This window comes from Lathyrus oleraceus, chromosome 1 (assembly GCF_024323335.1).
Source record: "Lathyrus oleraceus cultivar Zhongwan6 chromosome 1, CAAS_Psat_ZW6_1.0, whole genome shotgun sequence".
Lineage (NCBI taxonomy): Eukaryota > Viridiplantae > Streptophyta > Magnoliopsida > Fabales > Fabaceae > Lathyrus > Lathyrus oleraceus.
This window is the reverse complement of record NC_066579.1, coordinates 72,081,052-72,099,235: the sequence shown is the minus strand read 5'-3', so window position 1 is coordinate 72,099,235 and position 18,184 is coordinate 72,081,052. Positions and strand designations below refer to the sequence as shown.

At 37.6% G+C, this 18,184-nt stretch overlaps 1 protein-coding gene across 1 annotated transcript; it reads left to right on the top strand.

The window, feature by feature from the left end:
* Positions 1–918: 918 nt before the first annotated feature.
* LOC127116099 (protein SODIUM POTASSIUM ROOT DEFECTIVE 2) lies at positions 919–2,165 on the top strand. Its single transcript, XM_051047359.1, has 3 exons — positions 919–1,543; positions 1,657–1,732; positions 1,843–2,165. The coding sequence occupies exons 1-3, from the start codon at positions 1,349–1,351 to the stop codon at positions 1,977–1,979; spliced, it is 408 nt and encodes a 135-aa protein (XP_050903316.1). The 5' UTR covers positions 919–1,348; the 3' UTR covers positions 1,980–2,165.
* The last annotated feature ends 16,019 nt before the right edge of the window (positions 2,166–18,184 follow it).

Sequence of the window (18,184 nt, the reverse complement as noted above, 5' to 3'; positions counted from 1 at the left end):
TGAAGAAATCCAAATTGAAGAAACCTAGAAACAACAACTGAAATTATATATACACCAGCCATAGTAAAATTATATATAAAATATTTCGCTTTACTTACCAATAGAAAAATAGCTCAAGTGATGGATGATCACTTCATTCTCATAGGCATGGGTTTGAATCATGTTTGTGGCAAAATTTTACCTTATTTTAATTGTTTAAGACAAATAAATAAAATAATATGTCACGTATGCTATTTATAAAAATTAGACGGAAATAATCTAAATGACGTCATTTAAAAACATAAGAGATTGTATTAACACTAAAAGTTAAGAGATTAAAATGGATTTGAGTTAAAATTAAAAGACTGGAAAATATATTTCGCCTACAAATAACTATTTTCCTATACTTTATAAATTTATTTATCTCATGTGAGTGTCATTCAACCTGACATGACTTAGCTCTTAGCATTTGTTTTTCAAAATTCTTATTCTACTACCATTGAAAGGTGGTCACATGGACCAACCTGTGTAGATATAAAAGAACCTTCATTTAGCACAATTATTCAATGATTCAATAATTTTGAAAACCATTATTATCTCATTGCATCCAATAATGCATAACCACCTGTCCCATTTTCCATTATCATATGGTGAAGACAAATATTACCACACACAGTTCCATTCATGACTTTAATTAATGTGCCTCACTCAATTACTTATTCTACTAATTTGTCATTTTTCTCTTACCCTTTTTGTTACTTACAAAATTATAGGAATACTTAAGTCTAAATACATGTAAATAATTTCACATAATCGATGTTGTCCACTATGCACTATGCACTAGTGTTATATAAAGAATTGTTTAGAAAAACCACCTGACCTAAAAATGTTTAAAATTAAATATTTTAAACATGTTTTTAGCAATGCCATTTTCATGTTTTAACTTTGATAGAACCAACTATAGTCTAAACTTCTAAGAATATGTGGCACAATAAACTTTTATATGAGACCTCTTTTCCATGCTTAATTATAGTTCATTATTTGGATTATTTATAGATCTAGATACAAATTTCTTAATTCCATAATCATGAGTCAAGTTTATCCTCTTTTAACTAGATCTAAACCATTCAATCTAGTTGAGCCTTGCTTGAATTTGGTCTTGTGTTTAGTGGTTCATCACATGACAAACTATTAACCACATATTCCATTGTTACTATTTAATATTCTTTATATACTTTATTGAGTTATGTGTTTCTTTTTCCTTCCCCAATAATCTTTGCTTCCACACTCTCTTCATGTCTCTCTCCACCTTGTTATTATAACATAATTGGTTCTTTCAAAAACCTTGTCAAATTTTCAAGACATTGGAATGGGGAAGCTAAGGAGGATGTTGGGAAATTTTTGTCTTTCTTCTTGTTCTAACACTTGTTTCTGTATGAACATTTCTGAATTAGAAGATGAACTTGAGACAAAGTCTTTGATTAGTAGTGAAAGTGATCTTAAACTAAGATTGAAAGATGTTGTAGCTGGAAAACAAACTTTGGCTTTTCAATTGAAACCACAGGTAAGTCCTTCTTTGATGTTTGTAATTATTATATTATAGAGTTTTTATATGAGTCAATATGTTATATAGTTTTTTTGAGTTAATATGATATCTTATATCAAAAAAATATGCAGATAGTTATATTGAGGGTGTCAATGCATTGTCATGGATGTGCAAGAAAGGTTGAGAAACATATCTCAAAATTAGAAGGTAACAAATACACATAAAATCCGATGTTTTTTATTTCAAGTTCGATCTTTTTGATTATTGCACCATGTATTGGTCACTGATGTTCTGAATGCGTGAATTTGTGACGACAGGAGTGAGTTCTTACAAGGTGGATCTAGAAACTAAAATGGTGGTTGTTATGGGTGATATTCTTCCATTTGAAGTGTTGGAAAGTGTATCTAAGGTGAAAAATGCAGAGATTTTGAATTCTCATGCTAATGATGAATAATTGTGTATACAAAATTCCATCTTCAGCAGATTCAGTTAAGACAAGTTGAAGAAGAATGAAGGAACTCTTATTTTATGTTCTGTCATTATTATGTTGTCATATAAAATGTTATTAATACCTATGTCAAGTTTCAACAATTGTTGTGCACATAGTTAAATAAATATAAATTACAATTTTTGTTTGATATGTATTGCCAATTCTAGCAAATGTTGTAGGACATGTGCTACACATGAGAGGACGAGGGACATGTATAATACTAACCTGAGAGATCCAGCTATTTTGGTCGTTTTGCTTTTAAGTCACATGAAAGCATTTGGCTTAGAATAGAAGTTTCATTTTCAATCATCTCATAAAACAAAATAAACAAAATATGCTACTATCTTACAAATCAATGAAGTGCTTGAACCTAATAACATGTCACATGGATAACACTTGTCAAGCTTGTTAAGGAGGTTGAGAAATTTATTATCTCTTGTGGTCCTAATCGAAGAAATTTAGAATTAGTGGATGATAATCCAAATTAATACTTTTATGTTAATTTAAAGGATCGACAAATAATCAATCACTCACGCGTGTTATAGAGAGAAGGTTGAGTTTCTCTCTCTAATTTAATGTATTTCATCCACCACTTCGGTGTGGTTCTCTAGGGTCTTTATCCATTTCTCTCCCTTTTATTGGGGTTCTTTCTAGGGTTTATGTCCTTAGATTTTATCTTCTTGGAGTTGCAACGACGACATCAAACTGTTGATCTGTGGTGTTAGGTTCTTGGATTTGTGTTGTGATTCTTGGAACGATGGAAGAATGTATCTGATGACAGTTTGTCATTACATGATTTTTATGAGTATTTACGATGAATTCGATAGAATTTTAAGTTAAAGATGAGTTAAATATGAAGAAATATGAATAAAGTGAAGAAGTTGAAGAAAGAGAGTAAAGTCGAGAAATTCGGAAGAAATTATGAAGAAACGGGTACTTTTCAGTACAATCTATATCTTGACGTTTGGCCAATAAATTGATCATATATGGAGTTCCGTAACTCGTTTTAAGATGAGGTTTTTTGCAAAATGAAACTAAAAGAAATATCTAACTTATGGAATAATCATGCACACTATGGAAAGTATCGCACACGTGATGCAGCGTGTGCAAAATCATGTGCGCAATGGAAAAGTATCACGCACGCAATTGGTCTTTTTTGGGCTTTTCTAACGCGTTCTGAATGCTTTAAAATGGGAAGTTTTGTACTTTTTTAAGGGTTCTGAACTTTACACATGAAGGAATGGTTTGCAGCACCAAAAGGCGTATTTGAAGAGTATTTTGAAGTCATTGGAGGCAAATTCTTCAAGGGATTTCTTATGCAACCTTCTTATTTGTTTATGGTATTGTAATTTTCACTATGAGTAGTTAATTCTATTTAGGTTAGTTTTTGTTTGATGAACCTATTTTGATATTGTTGGGACATATGTTTGGTTTGATATTACATGAATAATTTAATATATAATTCTATTCAATTGCACCTTGTTCTTAATGCTTTTTATGTGAGATACTATTTTAATCTGATTTTGGACACATATGGAATACTGACCATTAGTCTATGTGTTGGACCTAGGGAAATTGTTGTGCTTACGCTGGTGGACTAGGGATATAAAACTCCAAGTAGTGGTTTAGGAATTAACGCTCTATTGCATTGCCTAATCTTGCTTACGCTGGTGGACTAGGGATAGAAAACTTTGAGTATAGATTAGTGAGATATACATCCAGAAATTGGGTATAGTGGTTTTGCTAATTAATCGTGGGATTGTAGGGACGATATCATTCGCGTAATGCATCAAACATCAACAATAGAGAAATAGGGGATTTTATACACAACCTGGCCGCTTTCATAGTATTGTCAAAACACCTTATTTTCTTTTCGCAATTAAAACTCGAAAACCCCCCTAATTTAGTATTGTTTATGCATTGTATAGTTTTTTGTTGTTAAACAACCGTCCACGTGGATTCGGTCTTTTTTATTACTGCAATATTATTGGTACACTTGTCGAAAAGTCATTAGTACTGCTGTTAGAAGAGGGAGAAGAAGGAATAATGGTGGATGGTAAGGCGGAGTTAGAAGACAAAATTTTCCATAGAACCCTTGTTGGAAAGCTATGCACAGATAATCCGTTCAATAACAGAGTTTTCAAAACAAAAATGATTCAAGCTTGGCGTCTCAAGAACATATTTAAAGCGCAAGACCTGGGGAAGAACCTATTCTTGTTTCGTTTCTCCTTAAAGCCGGATACAAAGACAATCCTAAGGAATGGCCCTTGGAATTTAGACAGAAACATTCTAAATCTTAAGAAAGTATTTAGTGAAGAACCATCATCTAGGTTGGAGATGCATTATGGAGTATTCTGGGTTAGGGTTTATGATCTACCTTTGAAACTTAGATCAGAGACAATGGATAGACAACTCGGTGGCATTATCGGACATTATGAAGATATAGATCCCAAGGAGACTAATGTGATGGGAAGTTTCCTCCGAATCAAAGTCAAGATTATTCTCAGGAAGCTGCTTAAGAGAGGAACAATCATAAAATACCAAGGTCGGCGTCTAAAGGTCTTCTTTAAGTATGAGAGATTGCCAATGTTTTGTTTTGCCTGTGAGAGGATTGGAAACTAACTAAACGACTGTAAGGAACTAGGTGAGAATAGAGCGGAAGGATACAAGGAAGTTGAAGAAAGTGACGTTTCCTTTGGTTCATGGCTCAAAGCTTCACTATTACTGAGGAACTCTGAGGAGCCCAGGAAGGAACATAATTATGGAAGCTGCAATAGAAATCTGTTTGATTCACCAATCAGAGTAAAGGTAGTGCCTCAGGAATGATTGGTAGCATCGCAAAAGAACCCCAAAAAAATTAAGGTAGCAAGGGAGGTGACATGAAACTGTTAAACACAAGAGACTTGGAAGATAACCAAGGATTAAGAGAAGTTAAAAGTGTTGCAGAGTCTCTAGGGGCGGTGGTGATCTCAAAAGGGGAAAACACCATCAGCTAGAACTAAAGCCAAAGGAAGCATAGACCCCCTGAAATGGAGAATACAAAAGGAAGGTTCAGTGTAGGAGAACTCATAGGCAAGGAAAGTTGAAGGAGAACTAGGCAAACAACAACTTGTTGATGTCATGGTAACAATGGGAACTCTGAAGGATGTTAGAGGAAGTGGTAAGAAACAAAGGCAAGTATGTGGAGTCAGTGAAATCAACACTCATAAGCTACCAGAGGTGGTGTTGGATGACCAACACCACCTACCTTAATCAAAATTATTAATTGGAATTGTAAGGGGTTAGGGAATCTGTAACACCCCGATAAAATATGATAATTATTTAATTTAAGTTTAATAGTATATTTATTAATTTAATTAAATAATTGGAATATTATTGGATTATTATTATTGGAATAATAAAGTTGGGAATCAGAAAAGAGTCCCATTTGGTAAAAAGGGTTTTATACGTGAAAACAGAGAACACGTAAGGATTGGGAGAAAAGAGAAGAAACTGAGAAAGGGAGAAGAAGAGGCTAGGGCTCAAGAGGAGAATTCACGATTGTTGAAGGTCAAAGAAGGAATTTCCGGATTAACTCAGGTAAGGGGGGTTTATCGTCGTTTAATGGGTATTATGGGTTAACATGTAATGGGTAGTAATAAGCCATTGAATTGACCCTAATTGGGATGATGAATGCTGCAAATTGTGATGAAAAAATCATGTTAAAACTGTAATTGAATCTATATTTGGGTGAGTTGTAAATTTCTGGACGCGTAGCTTTTTACGGAATCGAAATCGGAGGTCCGGGAGTCCTCCAACGGCGAAAAATGCGGGGAAATCTGCATTCTGTTTCGTGTTAGCGCAGGAACAGCTTTCTGTTTTGCGTTAACCGGTTAACCCAGGGTGTTAACCGGTTAACACTGTTATGATAATTAAAAGAATTGATGTCTGTCTTGCGTTAACCGGTTAACCCAGGGCGTTAACCGGTTAACACTGTTAAAATTTGCCAGGAAGCGCGTTCTGTTTTGCGTTAACCGGTTAACCCAGGGCGTTAACCGGTTAACACTGTTTGAAAAGTGAAAAATTGACGATTGGCCTATATTGGTGTATGATATAGTAGGGACCCTTTCCCGTTGTTTTGAACAGTATAGGTATTAGTAGAGTGTGCTAATACTGTGATTTATTACTGTGGCATGACATGATATGATTAGGTGATAAATATGCTGATGAGGTGTGATGGTATGCATAATGCTGTGAATATGTATGAAATTGTGGATTGTTGTTGATGTTTGCATGCTAGGTGATTTAGCGTGTATAGCATGGCCTTTATGGTGGTAGCTAATTCCCATGGTGAGGAATTAGTGAGTTGTTTATGGCTTAGAGTTTGAGCATATGTCCATTGTGGATTGTCGTTGATGTTTGCATGCTAGGTGATTTAGCGTGCATAGCATGGCCTTTATGGTGGTAGCTAATTCCCATGGTGAGGAATTAGTGAGTGAGTCACTAGGTCTCAAATGAGTGGGACTAGTGAGCTTGGTAGCCGTATCTGGGTTTGATCGGTGAGGTTGAACTATGTGTTCACGAATAGTCGGTACCGCATGCATGGAGTCTCATTACATAATGTATGTATGGCGTATAATATGAATGGATGTATTCCAATATTATACGTGTGTTTTGTGTTTGTGTTGAGTATGATTATGAGTTGATGTTGCCGTTGCTGAATGTGTGATATGATTAGGGTGATGAATGTGGTAATTTACTTAGCATTACATGATATTTTATAATGCTCATTATATCGATTGAGGAACTCACCCTTACAACTATGTTTCAGGTAACGAGCAGTGATTGAGTAGAAGCTAGTGCTTGGAGTCTAGTGTAGTTCCTTAGTGGGTCATGCTCTGGTATATGTAACATCGGGACGGGATGTTTACTTTGTTTTCATTTGTGGTTGTTGAACAACTTTACATGTAATGTGTTACATGGTTTGCATGTTGTTGGATTTCTATCCGCTGCGAATTGTGCAATGTTTTATTTTGATTAATAAATGAGCATGACAAGTTATTTTGGTGAATGGTGTGAAGTGTCAAGTGTGACACCCTGAAATTGCATATCTACTCTGATTTATATTATGTTGTTTTAATTAATTATTGGGGTATTTTAGAAGGGTGTTACATTAGTGGTATCAGAGCATAGTCGGTCGAGTCGAGTCGTAATTATTCTGTTTCCCTGTATGTGATGGATGTTGTGTAACCCTATCAGTACTTATTGTTTTAGCTTGTTGGATTAACTCAGAATAGAGATGGCTGGAAGAGGTAGAGACGATGCTGCGATTGCTGAGGCTCTGGGTATGCTAGCTGGAGTACTTGGAGGGAATCCGAATGTTGTAGGAATGGGAGCTGCTCGTCAATTGAGTGAGTTCCAGAAGAACAATCCTCCAATGTTCAAGGGAGCATACGATCCAGATGGTGCTCAGAAGTGGTTGAAGGAGATCGAGAGGATCTTCCGAGTGACTGAGTGTGCCGATAACCAGAAGGTCAGGTTCGGTACGCATATGCTATCAGAGGAAGCAGATGATTGGTGGGTTGCTGCCCGCACTGAGTTGGAAGCTGCTGGGAGTGCTGAGATCACTTGGGCGGTGTTCAGAGAGAGATTCCTGAGGAAGTACTTTCCAGAGGATGTCAGAGGAAAGAAAGAGAGATAGTTCTTAGAATTGAAGCAGGGCAACCGGTCTGTTACTGAGTATGCTGCTAAGTTCACAGAGCTGTCGAAGTATTACACTCCCTATGATGAGGCTACTGGGGAATTTTCAAAATGCGTGAAGTTTGAGAATGGGTTACGTCCCGAGATCAAGCAGGTTATTGGGTATCAGCGGATTAGAGTGTTTTCTGACTTGGTTGACTGTTGCAGGATTTTGAACAGGATACCAAGGCCAGAGCGGAGAGCTATCAGCAGAGGGTTGATAGGAAAGGCAAGAATCAGAATGATCGTGGGAAACCGTATGCAGCTGGCAAAGGTTTCCAGAGACAGAGTGGGATGAAGAGACCTAGTGGGGGAGACTCCAGTGCCCCTGCTAAGTGTTACAGATGTGGTCAGGCTGGACATCGTATCCATGAGTGTACCAGTACTGAGAAGAAGTGTTTCAAGTGTGGCAAAGGTGGTCACTTGGCTGCAGAGTGCCGATTGAAGACTATGACTTGTTTCAACTGCGGAGAGGTGGGTCATATTAGCCCACAGTGTCCTAAGCCGAAGAAAGAGAACCAGTCGGGAGGCAAGGTCTTTACTTTATCGGGTTCTGAGACTTCTGCAGATGATCGTTTGATCCGAGGTACGTGTTATATTAATGGCTTTCCTCTCGTAGCTATTATTGACACAGGTGCGACTCATTCCTTTATATCTTTGGATTGTGCTGTGAAACTTAAATTAGAGAGATCTGAGATGCTTGGGAGTATGGTGATTGATACTCCTGCGAAGGGTTCAGTGACTACTACTTCAGTTTGTTTAAATTGCCCTTTGAGTATTTTTGGTAGAGACTTTGGGATGGACCTCGTGTGTCTTCCACTAGTGCAGATTGATGTTATCTTGGGTATGAACTGGTTGGTGTTTAACCGAGTTTATATCAACTGTTTTGATAAGATTGTGATCTTTCCTGAGATTGAGGAAGGAAAGAGTTTATTTCTATCAGCAAGGCAGGTGAATGAGGCAGTAGCAGATGGGGCAAAGTTGTTTATGCTGTTAGCGACTTTGGAGGCTAAAGATAAACTGGTGATTTGCGATCTAGCTGTGGTGTGTGATTTTCCTGATGTGTTTCCTGAAGAAGTGAATGAATTACCGCCAGAGCGTGAAGTTGAGTTCTCGATTGATTTGGTACCTGGTACTAGGCCGATATCGATGGCTCCGTACCGTATGTCTGCTGTTGAGTTAACTGAATTGAAGAGTCAGTTGGAAGATCTGTTGGATAAGAGATTTATTCGTCCGAGTGTGTCACCGTGGGGCGCACCAGTGTTATTGGTTAAGAAGAAAGAAGGTACTATGAGGTTGTGTGTGGACTACAGGCAACTGAATAAAGTGACGATCAAGAATCGTTATCCTTTGCCGAGGATTGATGATTTGATGGATCAGTTGGTTGGTGCGAGTGTGTTCAGCAAAATAGATTTGAGATCGGGGTATCATCAGATACGTGTGAAAACTGAGGATATTCAGAAGACTGCTTTCAGAACAAGGTATGGACATTTTGAGTATTCTGTAATGCCTTTTGGTGTGACTAATGCGCCTGGGGTATTTATGGAGTATATGAATAGGATTTTCCATCCGTACCTAGACAAGTTTGTTGTGGTGTTTATTGATGATATTTTGGTGTATTCGAAATCTGAAGAAGAGCATGCTGAACATTTGAGAGTGGTTTTAGGAGTTCTACGAGAAAAGAAGTTATTTGCTAAACTGTCCAAGTGTGAATTTTGGTTAGAAGAGGTTAGTTTTCTTGGTCATGTGGTTTCAAGAGGTGGTGTTGCTGTTGATCCTTCTAAGATAGAAGCGGTATCTAAGTGGGAAGCTCCGAAGTCAGTTTCTGAGATAAGGAGTTTTCTTGGACTTGCAGGTTATTATAGGAAATTCATTGAGGGATTTTCTAAGTTGGCGTTACCGTTGACGATGTTGACTAGAAAGGGGCAAGCGTTTGTTTGGGACTCAAAATGTGAAGAAGGTTTCCAAGAGTTAAAGAGAAGGTTAACTACTGCTCCTATTCTGATATTACCAAGTCCGTCGGAACCATTTGAGGTTTATTGTGATGCTTCATTGTTGGGTTTGGGTGGTGTTTTGATGCAGAATAAGCAGGTTGTAGCTTATGCTTCGAGACAACTGAAGGTTCATGAGAGGAACTATCCGACACACGATTTGGAGTTGGCAGTTGTGGTATTTGTTCTGAAGTTATGGAGGCATTACTTGTACGGGTCAAGATTTGAGGTTTTCAGTGACCATAAAAGTTTAAAGTATTTGTTTGATCAGAAAGAGCTGAATATGAGACAGAGGAGATGGTTAGAGTTTCTGAAGGATTATGACTTTGGTTTGAATTACCATCCGGGTAAAGCAAACGTAGTGGCTGATGCATTGAGTCGGAAATCATTGCATATGTCTATGTTAATGGTTAAGGAATTGGATTTAATTGAGCAGTTTAGAGACTTGAGTTTGGTGTGTGAGAGTACTCACAATAGTGTTAAATTGGGAATGTTGAAGTTAACGAGTGGTATTCCGTCGAGTATTGTTTCGGACAGAGATCCTAGATTTACATCGAAGTTCTGGGAAGGTTTGCAGAGGGCTTTGGGAACTAAGCTGAGATTGAGTTTTGCATATCATCCGCAGACTGATGGGCAGACTGAGAGGACGATTCAGTCACTGGAGGATCTTTTGAGGGCTTGTGTTTTGGAAAAGGGAGGTGCTTGGGATTGTTATTTACCTTTGATTGAGTTTACCTACAACAATAGTTTTCATTCGAGCATTGGTATGGCACGGTTTGAAGCTTTGTATGGTAGGAGATGTCGGACACCTTTATGTTGGTATGAGTCCGGTGAGAGTGTTGTGGTTGGACCGGAGATTGTTCAACAAACTACGGAAAAGATTAAGATGATTCAGGAGAAGATGAGGATTGCTCAGAGTCGTCAGAAGAGTTATCACGACAAGAGGAGGAAGTCACTTGAGTTTCAAGAGGGAGATCATGTGTTTCTTCGTGTTACTCCGATAACTGGGGTTGGTCGAGCTTTGAAGTCGAAGAAGTTGACACCTCGATTTATTGGTCCTTATCAGATTTTGGAGAGGATAGGGGAGGTAGCCTATCGTGTCGCTTTACCGCCGTCACTTGCGAATTTGCATGAGGTTTTTCATGTGTCTCAGTTGAGGAGGTACATTCCTGATCCGTCGCATGTGGTCCAAGTAGATGATGTACAGGTGAGAGATAACCTGACTGTTGAAACATCACCTATGAGGATCGAGGATCGAGAGTTGAAGCAGTTGCGGGGTAAAGAGATTGCTTTGGTAAAGGTAGCTTGGGGAGGACCAGCAGGTGGCAATGTGACTTGGGAACTTGAGAGTCAGATGAAGGAGTCTAATCCAGAGTTATTCGCTTGAGGTATGTTTTCGAGGACGAAAACTCTTTTAGTGGGGGAGAGTTGTAACACCCCGATAAAATATGATAATTATTTAATTTAAGTTTAATAGTATATTTATTAATTTAATTAAATAATTGGAATATTATTGGATTATTATTATTGGAATAATAAAGTTGGAATCAGAAAAGAGTCCCATTTGGTAAAAAGGGTTTTATACGTGAAAACAGAGAACACGTAAGGATTGGGAGAAAAGAGAAGAAACTGAGAAAGGGAGAAGAAGAGGCTAGGGCTCAAGAGGAGAATTCACGATTGTTGAAGGTCAAAGAAGGAATTTCCGGATTAACTCAGGTAAGGGGGGTTTATCGTCGTTTAATGGGTATTATGGGTTAACATGTAATGGGTAGTAATAAGCCATTGAATTGACCCTAATTGGGATGATGAATGCTGCAAATTGTGATGAAAAAATCATGTTAAAACTGTAATTGAATCTATATTTGGGTGAGTTGTAAATTTCTGGACGCGTAGCTTTTTACGGAATCGAAATCGGAGGTCCGGGAGTCCTCCAACGGCGAAAAATGCGGGGAAATCTGCATTCTGTTTCGTGTTAGCGCAGGAACAGCTTTCTGTTTTGCGTTAACCGGTTAACCCAGGGTGTTAACCGGTTAACACTGTTATGATAATTAAAAGAATTGATGTCTGTCTTGCGTTAACCGGTTAACCCAGGGCGTTAACCGGTTAACACTGTTAAAATTTGCCAGGAAGCGCGTTCTGTTTTGCGTTAACCGGTTAACCCAGGGCGTTAACCGGTTAACACTGTTTGAAAAGTGAAAAATTGACGATTGGCCTATATTGGTGTATGATATAGTAGGGACCCTTTCCCGTTGTTTTGAACAGTATAGGTATTAGTAGAGTGTGCTAATACTGTGATTTATTACTGTGGCATGACATGATATGATTAGGTGATAAATATGCTGATGAGGTGTGATGGTATGCATAATGCTGTGAATATGTATGAAATTGTGGATTGTTGTTGATGTTTGCATGCTAGGTGATTTAGCGTGTATAGCATGGCCTTTATGGTGGTAGCTAATTCCCATGGTGAGGAATTAGTGAGTTGTTTATGGCTTAGAGTTTGAGCATATGTCCATTGTGGATTGTCGTTGATGTTTGCATGCTAGGTGATTTAGCGTGCATAGCATGGCCTTTATGGTGGTAGCTAATTCCCATGGTGAGGAATTAGTGAGTGAGTCACTAGGTCTCAAATGAGTGGGACTAGTGAGCTTGGTAGCCGTATCTGGGTTTGATCGGTGAGGTTGAACTATGTGTTCACGAATAGTCGGTACCGCATGCATGGAGTCTCATTACATAATGTATGTATGGCGTATAATATGAATGGATGTATTCCAATATTATACGTGTGTTTGTGTTTGTGTTGAGTATGATTATGAGTTGATGTTGCCGTTGCTGAATGTGTGATATGATTAGGGTGATGAATGTGGTAATTTACTTAGCATTACATGATATTTTATAATGCTCATTATATCGATTGAGGAACTCACCCTTACAACTATGTTTCAGGTAACGAGCAGTGATTGAGTAGAAGCTAGTGCTTGGAGTCTAGTGTAGTTCCTTAGTGGGTCATGCTCTGGTATATGTAACATCGGGACGGGATGTTTACTTTGTTTTCATTTGTGGTTGTTGAACAACTTTACATGTAATGTGTTACATGGTTTGCATGTTGTTGGATTTCTATCCGCTGCGAATTATGCAATGTTTTATTTTGATTAATAAATGAGCATGACAAGTTATTTTGGTGAATGGTGTGAAGTGTCAAGTGTGACACCCTGAAATTGCATATCTACTCTGATTTATATTATGTTGTTTTAATTAATTATTGGGGTATTTTAGAAGGGTGTTACAGAATCCACGTATAGTTTGATCCTTATCATGGCTCACAAGCTTGAAAATCCCTCAGTGTTCTTTCTTATGGAGACATGGCTTAAAGATGTGGAGTTGGAGACAATCATATTGAAATACGACTTCAATTATTGTTTGGGAGTTAGTTATGTTGGGGAACTAAAATATGGGGTGGGAGGGCTTGCATTGTTATGGGCTGATCAAGTAAAGATTACTGTAATTTCTTACTCCCTCCATCACAATGGGGCTTTCTATGAAGATGACATCAGTGGAGATAATGTCCTCTTTTCTGGAATTTATGGATACCCGGAGGAGCAAAGAAAGAAGGATAATTGGGATCTCATTAGAAGCTTGAGGCCCACATAATTCATATGGTTTTGTTTTGGTGATGTTAATGGCATGATCAGTAATACGGACAAGTTAGGAGGAAACACCATATTAAGTTCTTAGTTGGAGTGGGGCAGACAAGCGTTGAAAGACTGTGAACTCATTGATGTTGGCTATGAAGCACACCTTTTCACATGGTCTAATGGTAGAGAAGGAGACAAGAATATTCAATTTAGATTGGATAGGAGATAGGGTAATGTATCCTTCATCAACAAGTTTTCTTTGGTTAGAGTCTGCCACCTTTCTAAAAGATGCTCTGATCACGCTGCTCTGGCAATTGATATCGAGGCTATGAATCAATATCAGAAGAGGAATAAGAGGTACATCTTTAGGTTCTAAGAGGTTTGTACGAAGGATGATAGATGTGAAGATGTTATTCACATGGAATGTTCCAAGCCTCACTCTGTAGTTATAGAGAAAATCAAGAATCTTAGCTCTCTGGGCCCTTTGTTTGGTAAGTATCGTAGGGACAACATCAGAAGGGAGATTTTAAAAGTGGAAGCAGAAATCAATGACCTGAACCTTTAGCCTTCCTATGCTAAGGATATTTTTAAGATGAAACAACTTAATAAGAACCTCGATGACCTCTTGGCCAAAAAAGAGATAATTTGGCGCCAACGGAGCAGAGTTATGTGGCTGGAAAATAGGGACAAGAATACAACCTTCTTTTATGGAAAATCTTATCAAAGAAGGAAAACTAATACGACTATGAGGATCAAGGACGCCAATGGGGTTTAGTAGAAGCATGGAGAAGACATCGAGAGAACCTTAAGAACTTACTTTCGTAAGCTTTTCGCTTCAGTTGGAACAGAAGGTGTGGATGATATCTGTGAGGTGGTGAGAAATAGGTTTCTAATATGGATTATGAGTGGTGTAACTTCCTATTTTATTCTTCTAAAACTAAGGAGGCCATTAAATAGATGCATCCTCTTAAGGCCCCTGGCCCTGACAGAATCCCTGCTTTATTTTACTAGAGATATTGGCACATCGTAGGTGGAGAGGTCGAGAATATTTTTATTGATATCCTTAACAATGGTAAAAGTCCTGAAGCCCTGAACAAAACCTTTATTTACTTGATTCCTAAGGGTAAGAACCCTTAATCCCCAAAAGATTTTCTCCCTATTAGTTTATGTAATGTCACTATGAGGTTGATAACCAAGTGCATAACCAATAGATAGAAGCCTATGTTGCCTAACATTATTGATGAAAATAAAATGACCTTTTCTCAAGGAAAACTTATTACTTATAATGTCCTTATTTCTATGGAGTGTTTCCACTGGCTCAAAAATAAAACAAGAGGTAATAAAGGTAACATGATGCTAAAGCGTACGACAGAATTGAGTGAGAATTTGTGAGAGTTATGCTAACATCCATGGGTTTTCCAACCAACTTAACTTCTGCTATCATGAGATGTATACAAGTGTTTCCTATCAGCTCCTTATCAATGCCCAACCATCTAGAAGCTTTTCTCCAGGCAGAGGTCTTAGGCAAGAGGCTTCACAACATCAACGGGATTAAGATGGATATGGGTGCTCCTTTTATTTCTCATCTCTTCTTTGCATAAGATAGTCTGCTCTTTACCAAAGCCAACCAAAGAGAAGTTGAAGTTATCATGAATACCCTTCTAGCGTGCCAAAAAGGGTATGGACAACTAGGGAATCTGGATAAGTCTAAAGTGTCCTTTAGTAGTAATGTCAGTGCTGATTGTAGGAATTTGATTTGCAAAAAGATGGGAATTCAACAAGTTACCACTTATTCAAAATACTTTGGCCTCCCAGTAGTGTTTGGTCGTTCGAATAAAGAAGTGTTCTCCTTTGTGGATGATAGAATTTGGAAAAGACTCAAAGCCTGGAAAGAAAAGGCGCTTTCAGGGGTGGGTGAGTGAAGTTCTCATCAAAGCAATGTCCCAATCAATTCCAAACTACATCATGAGCTGCTACAAAATCCCAGAAGGATGTTGTGAAAAATTTGAAAGGATGATATCGAACTTCTGGTGGGGGGAAAAGGTGGGGCAGAGGAAAATACATTGGCTTAGATGGGCTAGGTTGCCGAAGGCGAAGAGAAAAAGGTATGAGATTTAGGAGTGTAGGTGATTTCAACAAAGCTCTGCTTGGAAAACAAGGTTGGAGGTTGTTGCACGGTGAACACACCTTACTTGGGAAGATCTTCAAGGCTAGATACTTTCCTAAATGTAAATTCATGGATGCTCCTTTGGGATTTTCTACAAGCTACGTGGAGAAGTATTCTTAGTTCTAGGGATGTCCTCAAGTCTGGTTACAGGTGGAAAATCGGTGATGGTAGGAAAGTTCAAATTTGGATGAATCATTGGGTTCCCATAGTCCCTGTTCTAGGGGGGGCGAGAGCTAATGGTATCCTTAATTGTGAAGCCTTTATGTCTGGTCTTATTGATTATGACCTAAAGGTTTGGAAAGATGACTTAATCCATGACCGTTGTTTGGAAAGATGCAATCCACGACTGTAAAGCATCAAACCTAATGAGAATGTCGTCCCAATTAAGGTCTCTGGCCATCTCCAAGCACCATCTGACTCCCATGGCCTCAACAACGCAAGCCTCCACAGAGATAACTTCCTTCTTGCAAGCACACATAATTGTAACAACCTGCATCAACAGTAGCAAGGAAATTTAAACTCATAGTCGCTCCTTTAGTGGTCCCCAGGTCCACGAAAACCAGTAGAACAGGGGGCCTTGGAAACAAGATTGAACTCCTCAACCAATGAACCAACATCCTTCAAAACTCCAAGGGCTTGAAAATCTTATTATGGAAGAAAGAAAAAAGATGTTTACCTTGCCAAGTTTTCTATAAAGCCACAAACACCAATTGAGCACCCCTATGGTCCTTGAATTGGAAGTAACTAAGTAACCACTTCCTGACATCAATGTTATCTGGGACATGAAAACCTAAGGGAGGCGCAAATCAGATTCTTTTGCCCATGTGACAGTGGATGAACAAGTGATCCTTTGTCTCAATATCAGAGGAACATAAGGGGTAGATGGGAGTCAATTTGCCCTCTCTTGCAGAGGTTCGCTCTTAAAGGAAGAATACCTTTAACCAAATGCTAGAAAAAATTCCTTGCAGTGTAGGGAGATGAACATGCCATATAGCTTTCCACAGAGAAACATCAGGATCTTTATAAGATCTAGCCAAAGCTCTAAACCCTATTGTGGATAATTGTTTATGTATTATGTCTAATTTTAATTTTGTTATTGTTCGTTTTGTTAGTTGCGACTTCAACCCGGAGGCTCATGACCTTGTTGACATTGCATATTATGGTGTTTCTAGGACTTGGTTTGGTGGTTCTCTTGCTAACCATCACTCAATTTCCCCTTTCTCTGCTTAATGAAGCTATTTTTACCATAAAAAAAGACAAATAACCGATCTATCAAAATAGGAAAAGATTAGCATAAAATCGCAAGTTTGATGAAAAAGGTCAATAGAAAGAAAATTAGTAGATGTGTCAAGCTACAGTCCGCTCTTCCTATAAGCACGGGTAATTAAGAACATGATCATTCATCACGCGGTATATTAAAATACTAATTTGACGAAATATCAATAGACAAAAGATAATGATAAAGATGTCTCTTTATTTCTTTATTTCAAACATTCGTTAATAATAGGTAACGAATAGGTACTTGAGAGAATAAATGACCAAATATTTAATTTTTCAAATATACCTTTAACTATAAATAAACTCAAACTTTCCATAATATAAATTATAAATTCCATGGTCTTTAAATTCTTTTTTTACTTCCTACAATTTAAATTTAAAGCAAATTACTTGCATTTTCCCATTTTAATATTCAATGTACTAGTATTTAATTCTATAATCTTTCTAATTCAAATCATTTGATTTTCCAAACAAATTAACTTTAAATTTTATTCCGCCAATTTTGATCTTAAAACCCAAATCTAATTTGGAGACATTTTCAAAGCAACTCTATAAAAATGTGAGCCTACTTATTATTGAGACCAAAAATACCTAGAAATAGATTAGCACGCCCAATGGAACAAGTTTCTAGTAACTTAAGATTATTGAATTTTTGTTTTGACAGTTATTATAAGGTTGTGTGTCTTTTAAGAAATGAAAGAAATCTTCAAACCGAACCTTATAACAACTATGGCACTAATAATATTATGTACAATACACAAAGTGCTAGAACTTCAATTAGAATATCTAATATGCATGTGATAACAATTGTTAGCAATTCAGAGGTTACTATGTCATACTATTACCGTCTTTGCCTAGAAATAGAAAGGCTGTTATATCGTTCCTTTGTAGTTTGTGGACTATAGTCGGATCATAACATAAGAGATGGTATGACATGTTCAAACTTTTCATTCGTCACGCCTAGTAGTCACTAGCCTACAATCAAGCCTATCCATGATTTTACTAACCATTGGTAGGCATGTCGTATGGTCAAAATCCATTTGACCAAAGATATACATGCTCATGTTTTACAAATATACCACAAAATACGCTACAAAAAATCTTGTTACGTGGACTTTAAGATGGAAGAACATCTGTTTGAGTTGTCAAAATATAAAGAAACGTTAGATTATACTTCCAAAAATCTTCAAATGATTGCCCTCTGGTATCATTGCAACAAACATAACTTTTAGGCCCTTGAAAATTACTATAAAAGTCTAATGAAGACATTGGATCTAAGTACAGGCTATTTTAACTTTTAAAAAAATTCATCACGACAATAAGTAATTTAAATGTAAGAATATTTGCAAATTCTTCTATCATCAGAGCAGAGCAGAAACC